Here is a 13,599-nt window from a genome sequence, read left to right as displayed (position 1 = left end):
TGGGGTCAAAGAAAGACTTGAGGTAAGGCCATGGGAAAAATCTCCCCGGTCAGGGTGAGAGAAATCTCACCCACAAGGCCCCATGGGACCTCTCTATGTCAATTAAGACTAGAAAGTTCTCTGTTCCTCTTGTTACCATTGGTTACTTTTTGCCACAATAATTTGCATATTCCTAATTCTCTCTCCCAGTTGGTTCCCTGCCCTTAGACTCTGCTCTTATCCTACCCTATGTAAGTTACTGTAACCTCCTGGCCCTTGCCTTTTTTGGTGCACCCTATACTGAGCTGGGTTTGCTGTTGGTTGTTTTGCTTCTTATTAAAGTAGTTCTTTTTCGGGTCACCAGATCATGCCCATCTCCCATTTATATCGCCATCAAAGGGACTTTCGCACCCGATATCTCGTGGTGACACTCAGCCTTCCTAACTGGACCCGGGCTGTGACAGGGAGAGAGTAGAGTTTTTGCACGATAGTTGGTATCACCTGTGCACAGAACCCACATAAGAAAAGTGACTGTTAAGCATTACCTGAGTGGCCCGGGGTGACCAGGACTAGGTGTGTGTGTTTGAGACAAGGAATTGCCTGTGAAGCAACTGTAGAGTCCTTCTAAAGGCAGTTCCTTCATTCCACAAGGGATACAACCAGTGAAGAGACGAAACGAGTCATACCTTCAAGAGTCCTGTGGGAATATTGTGGGATAGGAAACAGGGAAGACTAAGAGGAGTGGAATGGTGTTGAAAGACTCCACTCTGAGCGTATCTCCTCACAGTCCTTTGGGGAGGATGCTCAGAGACTGGGGACAAGAGGAGCTGTCTTGTGCTCAGGGGAAGGATAAGAAAAAGATGATTCAGTATTGTATATTCTAATGGACTAAAGAACCCTTTAGACTAGATCCATTATATTGGCCCAGATACAGGTCTTTGGAAGATGGGATATGTCAGACTTTAAATCTATATCTGAATGCAAAAGAACCTTGGGACCAAGAGGAAAGGGATTGTGCTGCTTGTTGAAGGGGGTATTCGTCCATGTTTATGACTAAAGACTTGAAGACAACTAGAGGGGAGACAAGGAGGGGAAAATGAAACCCCTTAGACCCCTCTCCCTATGTGCTTTATAGAGGATCAGATGGTATGAATTTAGAAGCGACAGTTGAGCAGGAGAGGAAGGATGATGATGGGGAAAGAGATGATGTGGCTGGTCTCCATGAAATAACGAATTCATGTGGTATAGCTGGTCCCCATGAAATGGTGAGCCCGCAAGGTAGGGCTTGTTTTAAGGAAGTGGTATAATCTCATGATATGACAGAACAGCTGTCACAGAGAACTAGAATTAGAGAGTTAGAACAGTTAAAGAAAGACTTTCAAAATTTCCTATTCCCCCCTTCAAAAAACACCTCAAAAATTAATGCAAGCATTTCCCTTGCAAGAGGTGCCTATGCGGGGAGCTCCAAGGGGAGTGGGTTTGTGAATGTGCCTCTTATTAACACTGAAGTAAGAGAATTAAAAAAAAAATTAGTAACATATTATTATGGATCCCTTAGTGTTGGCAGAGCATTTAGATCAATTTTTAGATCCAAATATCTACATGTGGGAAGAAATGCAATCTCTTTTGGAGACTTTATTGACTTCAGAGGGGAGACAAATGATACAAATTACAGGGATAAGAATCTGGGAAAGAGAAAATCCACCTGATGTTCAAGGGGGAATGCTTGATGAACAAAAATTTCCAATATTGAGAGCTAACTGAGATCAGAATACAACCTAGAGAAGGAATAATGTGTCATACTATAGAAGGCTGGTGATTAGGGGGATAAGAGAAGCAGCACCAAAGGGGCAGAATTTAGTTTTGAAAGATGGATGTCTGCCAAGGAAGGTGGAAACCTCCTTTGGAATGGAGAATATCACTCCCTTCCCTCCAAATTATTATAACTTTGAAATTAAGGGTTTTTTTAGGCAAAGATACGGGAAAAAGAATAACAGTTATTTACTAGTATGTATGTATATAACAACGCCAACAAACAGCACCAGTGGCAGCAATCACAAACAAAACCAGAACCCCCATAACAGCCCTCTCTGGCTGCAGGCACGTTCCCTTGGGTGCAGTTCCGCTCACAGCCAGCAGGGGCGCTGCTGGCTCCCGGCCGGGCAGGGCGGGTGCGATGAGTCCCCCGCGGCTGCAGGGGGCGCTGTGGCGCGGGCTCGGCCGCCTCTCTGCATAGGGTAATGGCAGGTGCAGCTGGTGGAAAGGATGGAAAAGGCTTCCTTTAAAAACCCTCAGGGGCAGCTGGTCCCAGTGCACCTCCAGATAGTGAAATGAGTTGTAGCAGGCACCTCAGAAGCAGCAAGCTGGAGTGGCAGAGATGAGCAGATCCCAGAGTAGTAAACTAAATGTATCAGAAACTCCACTGCTGTAGCAGGAGCCATAGGGTGTCATGGCAGGCAGAAGGTTTGGGGTTATAGTGTAGTGAAAAACCCTGAGCAGTGGGCAGAGAAATGGTGGGGTTGGGCAGCAGCAGCCCGGCTCCTGAACATGGTCGGGAAGGGTTCCCTTGGAGGTGTTCAGGGTCCTGGGTTTTCCCCTGAGGCATCTGAGTAGATGGTGAGGGTCCTTTCTAGTGAGGTAGAGTGTTAATAAAGTCCCAGTGCAACAGCTGCTCTTATGGGCAGAACTCCACTCACAGTAGGAGAAGAAAGCAGGGGATGGACCCACGCAGTGATGGCCAGTTGTCCCCACAGCCTGTCTCCCCTCTGATGTCAAGGTAGAGAAGGAGCTAGAGGCTGCACTTCTTCCCCCCAGCCCAAAATCTCAAGGTAACTCTGCCCTTCCCAAGAGAAAAAACCCTCAGGTAGGAGAGTACCAGCTAGCTGCACTCCTCCCTCTCCTCTGTGCCTGTATTCTTCTGTCTCTCTGAAGTACTGGTCGTTATTGTTTCTTAGCAACAAATGGGAGAAAATTCCCTAAGATAAAGAAAACAAAAGGAAAAAAATCCTAACCCCCCAACAATATCAAATACCAGGTTTACAACCACAATTACAAATCACAGATCATAACCACAGTTCAAGAAATAAAATGAAACAATATTGAGGTATTATTATTTCAAAATTAAATTGGTACCTCACGGTGGTGGTGGTAACAGCAGGAAGGGGTGAAGAAAAGTGGGAACCTTTGCAAGAGTTAAATTCATTAAGTGTGGCCACTCAGGGATTAAAAGATCTCTTCAGAGAAGCTGAGAGTTGAGGGTTGATAGTGACTTGTGAGCTGTGGAGTGCATTCCTTAGTAACCACCATCTACAAGACCACCTGCCCCTTCATCTGAGAGCTAACAAGGGACACATGGCATATAGATTATATAAGTCCTTTCAAGGAATTAGAAAAAAAACAAGTACTGGTCAGGGTGGAAGTAGTTGCAGGTCTTGTTGAGGCTGAAGCAATAGGATGGCCTACTGGAGAAAGCATAGTCAAAGTGCTGAAGCAATGGTTCAGTTACTTGTCCAAACCTAAGTCTATCCAGTAGGACAACAACAGTAATTTTACTGCCAGGGTAAGTAAATGGGATAACCTATGGGCACAAATTGGTTGTAACCTAATGCAAGATAATAGTCCTTGAAAAGATCAAGGAAATTGTAATCAGGTATATAACAAGTTTCACTTTGGCTGTACTATGATCTGATTGATGGTACCTGCCATGAGAGAGTAATGAATATTAAGAGAGTAAGAACATTTTGAAACACACTACAGTGGGATCCACAGTGGTAGATTCCTTCTTCCTTTCATCCTCTCCTGTTAAGGTCAATCCACGAGTTGTTCAGAAATCACTGTTGCTATGTGCTGTTCACAAATATTTAAATCATTGCTGCCACAGGCTAACCTATCATAAGATTTCAATAATTGCTGCCAGAAATGAAACTTTTTGATTGATTGCTTGGCATTGTTTTAGCATAATTTAGCTCAAGGGTATCCCAAATGTACTCTGAGTAGGCAGTCCATGACTGCCCTCTAGGATCCAACAGTTTGTGGCTATCCAAGACCAGGTGGCCCAGGATTGCCCTCTTGGGACCTGACACCTTGCACATATATAAAAGCACTGGGTATATTTTATGTAGTCTAATGCTTAGTCTTTTGTTCACTTTTCAGCATGAATACAGATGTAGAGTGGGCAGATGAAAACCAGCTTGTGTCTGCCCCTACCAGCTAAGCTTTTTCTACAGTTCTTGCTTACCTGTGGTTTTGGGATGGGAAAGGCACACAAGACAACAGAATATTATCTGTGTAATCATTAACTATATGACCATTTGGTTAAATGTTATGCCAACTGAGTCATACTTAGAGACTACTCAAAGGGTACCACACCATCGCGGCAATCCTCATACTGTTGCAAACTATCACTGCAGATAGTCCAGCAGCATTCCCCAAAGTTCCTCTTTTTTCACGCTCTCTATAACACCAGACCTGCACATTTCAGCCTTTTTCCATATGCGTTTTTTAAGCACCAAATGTTTCAAGGCTACTTACAAGATGACAGCTGAAACCAAAGTTTCATGATGAACATTTTCATCTCCATTTTCAAAGAGACCTGTGAGAGGCTATTGTTAAAACACATAGCTTCCATGTCCTGATGTCTCAATCTCCTGATAATTGAACCATTTTAAAATTAAGTAGTGTTTGCTCTTCAAAGTTTGTGTTCATAATCTGTGGCCTCCCTTTTACCCAAGGCTTGCTTTATCTGATAAGATGCAGCCCCTGGATTCTCTGTGTCTGGAGTCTGAAGTGTTGCAGTTTGTTTCCTTTTCCAGTTGAAGATGAAGTAGTGGTCTCCACCATTTTTTCTTCCAGCTTTCTTTTTCTTAGCCTTTTCTTACCTGTAAAAGCCATGGGGTGAATTCAGCAGTTACCAGATTCTGGCGAAGTTGTACTGGTGGTCATTTAGAAGTCAGTGACATTTAAGATAGACATTTTCCCTTTCTCAATTTATGAAAAAGAGTCCGTCGAAGAGAAAACAGGATTAAGTAAGTCTGAAATGTGTAATGTGCTGAGGGTGACCTTGGGAAATAGCATACTTGTAGTCTGTAGATTAAACTTCACATCTCATTACAAGAAAGTAAAGAGAACATGTGATTTAATTGCAGTCACGTTTATTTGCAGTTTCTATACACACTTTCTAGGTAATCAAACTTTTCCAACACATTTTTTTGAGAGGGGTTCACAATGAAACTGTCACCGTTTTTACTAAAAATAAATACAAGACTTAAAGTGTTGCACAGCTCTAAAATATACAAAGGCTTGGATTTAATGTAAACTTTGAAAACATTTTACAAAAGAAACCATATTTGCAACAATTTAAAAAGTTCATATTTACAAATATTACAAAAATACAAAATGGATGCAAGTCCATAAACCATTGTCTTTTCTGCCAGCATGAACTGGTGCTAGTACCAAAATAGTTACACTGTAACCTTCTTAATTTTGTTTTTTAATTCTTTAAGTCATAACCTACAGTATTTCTCTATCTGCCACCATTGCAGCAAATGCACTCAATCACTGACCTTTGGCAAAAGCAAACATATGCTTTATTTGCTACAACTATCCCATGCCCTCTATGCTGCCACAACAAAAACTAAAATAGAAAGGGAAAAAAAAAAAAGAAAAAAGAAGAAAGAAGAAAAGGGGAAAATGTTATTTTTCAGAACACAGCTGTATATTTTGAAGAAATAATTTTCCTAACATCTGTGCAAGCAACAGAACAGTAGGTTGAAATGACGGTTCAGCAGTTACCTGATGCACGTACTGTACCCTGTCTCAAGAGGTGAGTGATGTTCCCTTCGCTCTATGGCCTGTCCTCTGGTGCCTTAGTGGCACGCTTGCAATGCTACAGGGCTCCTCGCCATTCGTCCTCCTCTGACTGCCACATTTGTGCTGAACTCTTTTCTTCATAGAGGATTTAGAATCTCTCTGTTTGGGTTTCAATCTGCTAAATATAAATTAGAAAATTAAGCAAAAGGAGACTATACTCCAGTGGGTTGTTCTGTGTTTGTTTTGTATGTGAACTATTGCCACATCAATCTGGTAAAAAAACCCCTAGTATATAAATTTTTTTAGGATGTCTCTGAAATTATTGATTGGTAATAAAAAGTGGTATCATCAATATCAGTTCAGCTGTATTCTCTTTACTGTTTTGAATAACTAACTCAGGACTATTAAACATTTTGTAAGTGTGCTCCTGGTAAAATTTTTGTGAAAAATGACTGAAGATGACAAACTAAGGATTTTCTGCCCATTATCTAAACCAGCTTTTCTCATACTCTCCAGAAAGTGGTTTGTTATATGCTAAACATATAGTTTCCTCTTAAAACATTCTCATTCATTCACTTCACTTGTATTCAGACTTATTGTCCTACCTAAGCTACTAATGTGATTAGCCTTTTGTTTCAAAACCTTTCTCCTATTACCTTCTTAAAAACTATTTTAGATGATTTTGCAGCCCTCCAGCTGATGGCCCATCCCTCATCCCAACACACCTATCACATGCACAGTGACTCTACCTCATGAACTGAATGCAACCTGGCTACACAGGAGGACAGTAGGAAACTCTGAATAATATATGTCTTGTGGTAAGCACTAGACAGAATCAGATGTGAACCTTCTGGGGAATAACATTTCGGATATGTTAAACTGTTCTGATTTGCTTTGACTCCTTGAAATTGTAACAGTTCTAGGAAGAACCTTCACCTTTAAAACATGATCTGCGTTCTTTTAATAACTCTCAGCTTTATGCATTACATGATTAAAAGGAAAAAAACCCCAAAACTGAATTCACACATCCCGCCTCCCAGTCCTTTACTTATGCTTAAAGCCCGCTTTTAGCCGATTTCTTTATAGCCAAGAATGCTCTTTCTGCCATCCTACTTGACCTGTCCTACTGCACACCCCATTCCTCCTTTACTATTTTCTCTGCACTAACCTTTCCTCTTTCCTAACCATATCCTACAGCAACCAATACCAACTGCATCAGTTTTGGATAAAGAAGACCTTGTCCTCTAAGTAGCACATCAGTGTAGATGGGACTACATCAGTGGAAATTGTGGTGGCCCAAAGGAGAATCAGGCCTGTTGGTTTTATTCTGTTTGAAAATTAAAAGTATAAAGCAACTCACGGGTTCTTGTGGTTTCAAGACGATAATATTCAAGTAACTTCAAGTAATTCAGCTTTTATCTCCCTGCCTTCATTTGTATCAAAGCAGCTACTTTGATTTGTCTCCTTTCCCACCCCACCCCAGTCCCTCACCCTGTTCTGTGTTTCCGATAAACCCAGGCAAGATCCCTACTGTACGTGGCTGGCACAATGAACTGGAGCTTTCCCCTTCCCAGCTCAGCAGTAAATATAAATAATGCATACACATACCTATTTCCCAGCTACGTTTTCACAGTGTCATTTTTGTAAATATTTAGGTAGCATGAATCTCATCAGCACAAAGAGAAAGCTTCACTGAAAACTCATTGCAGATATTTACTGATAAATCGAAAGCGCTTCTTGCATGCTTATAATTTATTTGTTTCCTTTACGAACCAGAAACTAATTGTGTTTAAAGATTATAGTTACCAGGTTATGACTGTGTTATGTATTCCAATAGCCTAATAGGAATATGAAAGTTAAGTACTGTTTCGTCTCACACCTATCCTCTCTGAAGCAATCCCTGCAAGAATAAAGGCCCAGGGGAGGCTGTGGGATGGGACACTTTGGGGCTTTGCATTAGACCCAGCTTTGTTCTGTCAGAAGCACACTCATCTTCCCCAACCAATCCTGGCGGTAACCCTCCCAGCTGTGCTTTCCAGTTAGCTTCTTTAGAGCTGCCTTAGAAAGACAAGTGGTTTCTTTAATCCCCTCATAGTCAGCCTTTCCATTTCCTTAACTAAGGTGGAAAATTCCTGCTTTCCACTGCTCAATGTCATCCTTCAGGCCTATCGCACTGAAAGTGGTTATTGGTGGCCATGTTTTATGTTTGATATGAAAATGGTATTCACAGAATACAGTTATTACAATTGAATTCATTTGTCTTCTATAAACAAAGTTGTTATGCAGTAAATCGTTCGCCACGTCCACTTTTTGATAATTATTTACAAATTTTTATCAAAAATATGATATTTACATATGTTTTGTTAATTCTAAAGGTTGTTTCAGCTCATTTTAGTGTAGAAAAATACCAATTCTCAAGAGCTTTTTTTTTTTTTTCTCCCTAGGGAAGCACTACAGTGAGGGATTTGTTTCTAGATGGGCAGCTTCTGGGAAGAAAAACCCACCCAAAGTCACCTTTAACTCTATGGAAAGTGAATATCCTTGAAATCTACACTGACAATGGAAATGAGAGTGGGATAAACCAAATGAAGCCAAAAGAAAACAGAACAGACATAGCATATCTTCATCCTTTTAGAAAATGTAATGTAATAAATAGCTACAGCTGTAGTCCTTTTGTTTCCCCAGTGTCTTCCAAATGCAAACACATCTAAACATTGATATTGCCCTGCGATTGTTCTCTTTTTCTTCTTTTTTTTTTCCTTTTTTTTTTTTTTTTTTTCTTTTTTCTGTTTTGATTGCTACAGCATTGGCCTTTTACTCTGACATCCTTAAGAGCTGGAGTGGTCTTGGCAGCCTGGCCCAGGACCCCACAGCCTACGTGGAGCTTTGAGAAGAGCGGTCGTCGTGGGGGCTGCCGTCCGAGTTCTCGGTCTCCCCCTCGGAGATGGCCTGCATGGGTGTGTTGTAGAGCCTGCAGCGCACGCTGTACCGGCTGCTGCTGGCTGCCGGCGGCGCCCGCGACCGCCCCACGCGCGAGGATGCCGACATGGGGAAGTTCTTGGAGGAGAACCCTTCCGTGTTCACCCGGGGGGAGCAGGGGGAGAGCGGCGATAATGCATCAGGGCTCGCTGTGGGAGGAGACTCTTCCGTGCTTTGAAGGGTGTCCGCCGTGAGCTCTCCGGGAGACTTCGGCAAAATAGGGCTTTTCAGAATTTCTGTGGCAGACATCCTGTAGCTGGAATCAGATCGGCTGCCCTTTTTAAGGAGCAGTAGCTTAAACTCCTCGTTGGACGTGTTGGACTTTTTGGCATTCCTATATATGAGCCCGGGGGATCTCTGGCTGCTGATGGGAGTGCCCACATTGCTGGCTGGTGGCATGTTGCTGGTGGGCAGTGTGCTGCTGGTGGGAGGCTGGCTGCTGGTCCCAGACGAAGCTCTCAATCTGTTTCTTACAGAAAGGTCTCCAGAATCCTTTCTGCCAAGAACTTTCCTTTTTGATCTGTAAAAACACAAAGGAAAACTCTTTAATATGTTATTTTTGTAGTATAATGCTTAGCGCTGTTCTGGAGTTTTACAGATGGTTTCGTATTAGCCAGAGTTCTCTTAATCCCTTTGTAAAATATTGGAGGCTATTAGTGGCTCATGGCATTGAGTTGCAGCATCCCTCTCGGCATTACCCAGCTCTTCCAAGACAATGTATGCACAACAAGCTCTTTGTAAAGACAACAATGCTTACAGAAACTTAGGTAATAATAACATGCAGCATAATCTATTCGGTATCAGAAAACTGCAATTTCAGTTTTGATCCTAAATTTCAGCTGACGATAAAATAATCTAAAATTGAAGAGATGCCTTGTCATATTCTTCTCCCTGCAACAACTCAATTCACCAGAATAGGGCTGGTGAAGTGGTAGGTGGAAGACAGGAACCACGGCAGGTAGTTTTCTTTGAAGACTTGTATGTTGCTTAGAGAGAACAGCCTGATGTTTTTATCTGTAAAGCATCCCGCACATGCCATGAACATACTCAGACTGCACTCCAGGCCATGATAAAGCATGTGTTAAAGAAAACTGAACTGAGTTAAATAAAGAACATAGTTTGAGGACGAGACTTAAACACAAAATAACCGTTGTACAGCTGTTGTTAGTGGATAACTGTGCAGGGATGCATGTTACCATTTCCCATTGCCACAAGGTTAGGTCACCTGTGAATGACTGCAAACAGATCCTCTGTAGTGCGGGGTTTGTTTGGAGACACAAAGACATCCTCAGCATCAGCCTGTGACTCCTCGCTCAGTGGAGACATGATGGACTCATCGCTTGGAGAAGACTCTTAAAAAGGAGAGAAGCCACGTTATGAATCAGACTCCACTGCACTTTGCAACAGCACCGCCAGCTGGAGGCACCAGCTCCACTCACAACCGAGTGGGTGATACCACCAGACAGCCTCTAATCTAAAAGTCATGTCTGTTCCTTATGGGAGTCCATAAAAGGAGCACTGAACACAGGATCTCTCATTTACAGCACAGCTGTGATAATCACTCTTCTGTACCAGGGCCAATGCTCCTCCCTTTTATCTTTTCAGCTGAGATGCAGCACAAGGGAGAAAATAAATATCAGAAATACAGCCTGAATACTTTGGAAAAGTGTAAATAGCTTTGGGCTGGCTGGACAGCTAACAGACATGGGGGAGTCTATGCTTAAACCCACAGAGGGAAAAGCTGATGTGCCACTCTGCTCTGACTCTAGCACCATCCTGTCCAAAGCTGCCTGATTGGGTATGACACAGAAAGAATGCCCAACTGACCTTTCAGCGACAGCTCGTCTGCGCCGCCCACTGTCTCCTCTGCCCTGCTGTCATCAGAGGCACTTTTGGTTGGGATACCTGATGTGATATCGTTTTCCTGCTTGCAACCCTCTTCACTGAGTGAATCCACTGCTGCCATCTCTGCTTCATAGCTGATATTCCCAGGCACATGGTGGCTTACATCGGGTTGGTGCTTTGACTGATAGGTGATGGCTGGTCTCTCAGCCTGAGATGGGCTTTCATCCACAGGCCCAGCTTCCACCTTCCCCTCACTGCCTGTGGAGAGCTCTTGCTGAGCCTGTACTTGCTGAAGGTCATGCACTGTTTCTGCTCCCTCGACAGGTTTCTTTGTTTCATCATCACTTGTGGGGACAGCTGAACCCTTCTGAAGGCCATCCATGGCAACGGCACCTGCCTGATTCAGAGAACTTTCTGGTAAGTGTTCAGCGACCAGGTGTGTTTGGTCCTTCCCAGGTTTGAGTTCAACTGGACCCATGCTGGCTGAAGTTACAGCTTCTCGCTCACAGCTATTCTGCCCACCAAAAGAGGAGCTTTTCTCTAAAGGTGGCTTTCCAGGGCCTGCTTCTGCTGGGGAAGTGTCAATGTACAGCATTAGGGCCTCATCTGTAGAGTACTGGCGTGATACTGGTTTCTTAGCTAAGAGAGGTCTCATTTTGCCTGGAGAGACTTCGGTTGCCATCAGGGTGGTCTCCTGTATGCAGAGCAGGTCTGGGGTACTGCCTTTATGTTTCACTCCTTCAGGCTTGTTGACTGCCCGGAGGTGGACAGATTTGAGAACGGAGGGTGTGATGGCAAGGGCAGAGGGAGGGCTGGGCTGCAGGGCTTCCCCGACCGCGCTCTGCTTGCTGTGGCTGAAGGTATGCAGCTGGTGCCTGTGAGCGAAGGGTTTGCTCAAGACATTGTGAAGAGCACTTAGGTCAAGGTGAGTAGGAGGTATAATTGGAAGTTCGAGGTCTTTGCTCACTGAGGCAGTGCCGTCTTTTGAGAGTGGCTGCTGCAGCGATGACTTCCTCTCTGGAACTTTTGGCTTCCTCTTGCTCCCCCCTGGAGACAACGGTCCCGAAAAGAAAGCTGTTGGAAAAGAAGAGGTGGGCGTCTCTGACTGGCTGGAGTACCCACTGGAGGGTGAGGCTAACCCTGCCAGCTTCTCTGGGGAGGCCAGCTTAAACTCATTATCGACAGAGGGGAGGGATGGGGTTGTAGCTCGCGACCCAGACTGAGATGTCTGGGATTCAGAGCTCTCTGGTGACTTGATGCACTCTATGACTGTAGTACCCGTAGCAGTGCTTGAATTGGACAAGGACCTGTAAGGATCACTAGATTTCAAGTCGTTCAGAAGCCAGAGGTCTGCATAGTGAGCTTGTTCAGCACCTTCATCCTTAAAGGAGGGGATATCGGTGGTGTCAAATGGAGTGTCCTTTAAACCACCATCACCCTGGTTTGGCCAGGGAAGCTCCTGCTTGGCTGGCAGGCTGGGGCCTTCCACTCGAGAGGGTGTGTTTGAAAATTCAAGGGGCAGCTTCATCTCCCTGGCAGTGTGAGAGACATGCTGCCCACCACTGATCTTTGGTTCTTTCTTGTCAGGAAGGTCTGTACTGCCCTCTGATTTCCTCAAAGACGAGCTGCGTTTTGGTGGGGCTGGCTTTGCCTTTGGTTTCTTCAGTGAGATGCACTGCCGTGCCTGCCTCCTGTGGCTCACACACTCCTGCCAGGCACAGTCAGCTAGGCTGGAAGTCATGCTCCCGGTCTGGCCACTCTCAGAGCCTGGGGCTGCATAGTTGCAAATATAGCTTTTACTGCCCTTCAAACCGCAGTCAAAGTGCATGGAGGTATAGTATCCTTCAGTATCCACAGAAAAGTGTGAGCTAGTGTCTGCCTTGTCAGAGGGGGTCTTTTCGAGGAAGCTGTCATAGGTGGCCATGCTGGTAAAGCTGGGACATCCCAGGCTGTCCGCCTTAGGGCGCTCAGGGCTGAAATCCTGGCGACAGGAGGCGTCATGGTGATGGTGCAGGTAGTTCCACTCACTGTCGCTCGTGTTGCTGTTATTGGGGTCATCCAGTAAATCTGCCACAGTGGACGTGAAGGAGCTCGCTCTGTGGCCCCTAACCTTGTCTGCGTGGTCACCAAACTGCTCTGTGATGAAGACATTGGAGTCCTCGTTGGCATTGGGAGCGGTATTGAGTGACAGCTCAGAGTCACAGTGTGAAGAGCCTGTTAGTGGAGGAGAGGCAGCAGGAGGAATGGTTTCAGATGTCTGAGAGGGACATGTGGAGCTGCTCCCGCTCCAGTTGCCACTTGAGGACTGGTGGTCATCTTTCTGGTCCATATGGCTGCTGAGCAGGACTCCTGCTGTTGAGATGGAATGAATTGGGCTCCCGAAGGTGTCTGAGTTGGATGAAATTTCACAGCTGCCCGAATCGACCATCCTTGACAGCCGCGATCTGCCCCTCTCGCTGATGCTGTGTTCAGGGCTATGCATGTGCTGAGGACAAGTTAAACCAATGGGCTGGCACTCTTGTGAACCCTGCGTGCTCAAGATCTCCTTCCCCTTTTTCGGGATCCTCTCCTGACCACCTAGGAAGTGCTCTGCTTCGTATCCTGCGCTCTTGGTGGTGGCATCCTGATGGCCCTCGCTGGCCCGGGCGCCCTCGCGAGGAAGGCTGCGCGAGCGGATACGGTTGCTCACAGCGGCAGCAAAGACCGCGTCCCCGTTGTCCGCCAGCACCAAGATGTTGCCAGTGGAGTGGGAGAGAGAGGCAACAACGCTCTGCCCCCGCTGGGCACGAATCCGTCGCCGGGAGGGAGCAGCTATCAGGATTTCTTCTGTCTGGCACTCTGAGTCCCGGGTCCCCAACCTCCTGTTGCTGGAGCCAGAGAATTCTGGGTTTGTGTGCACAATCACATTGCGCTCTCTCGCCACTGGCGACTCGTCTGAATCTAGGACACACGGAAAGCTGGGTGAGTGCGAGAGAGCTCCACGTTTCC

At 45.1% G+C, this 13,599-nt stretch overlaps 1 protein-coding gene across 1 annotated transcript in view; it reads right to left on the bottom strand.

Moving 5' to 3' along the window:
* Positions 1–5,112: 5,112 nt before the first annotated feature.
* NHS (NHS actin remodeling regulator) overlaps positions 5,113–13,599 on the bottom strand; it is a 243,610-nt gene continuing 235,123 nt past the window's right edge. The window contains exons 7-9 of the mRNA XM_063392901.1: positions 10,594–13,551; positions 9,992–10,118; positions 5,113–9,286 (exon numbers count right to left, since the gene is read on the bottom strand). Of these exons, the coding sequence (XP_063248971.1) occupies positions 8,662–9,286; positions 9,992–10,118; positions 10,594–13,551 (3,710 nt within the window). The 3' untranslated portion in view covers positions 5,113–8,661. The remainder of the gene's footprint in view (positions 9,287–9,991; positions 10,119–10,593; positions 13,552–13,599) is intronic.

This window comes from Prinia subflava, chromosome 3 (assembly GCF_021018805.1).
Source record: "Prinia subflava isolate CZ2003 ecotype Zambia chromosome 3, Cam_Psub_1.2, whole genome shotgun sequence".
NCBI classification, from domain to species: Eukaryota; Metazoa; Chordata; class Aves; order Passeriformes; family Cisticolidae; genus Prinia; species Prinia subflava.
This window is presented reverse-complemented; position numbering and strand designations above follow the sequence as displayed.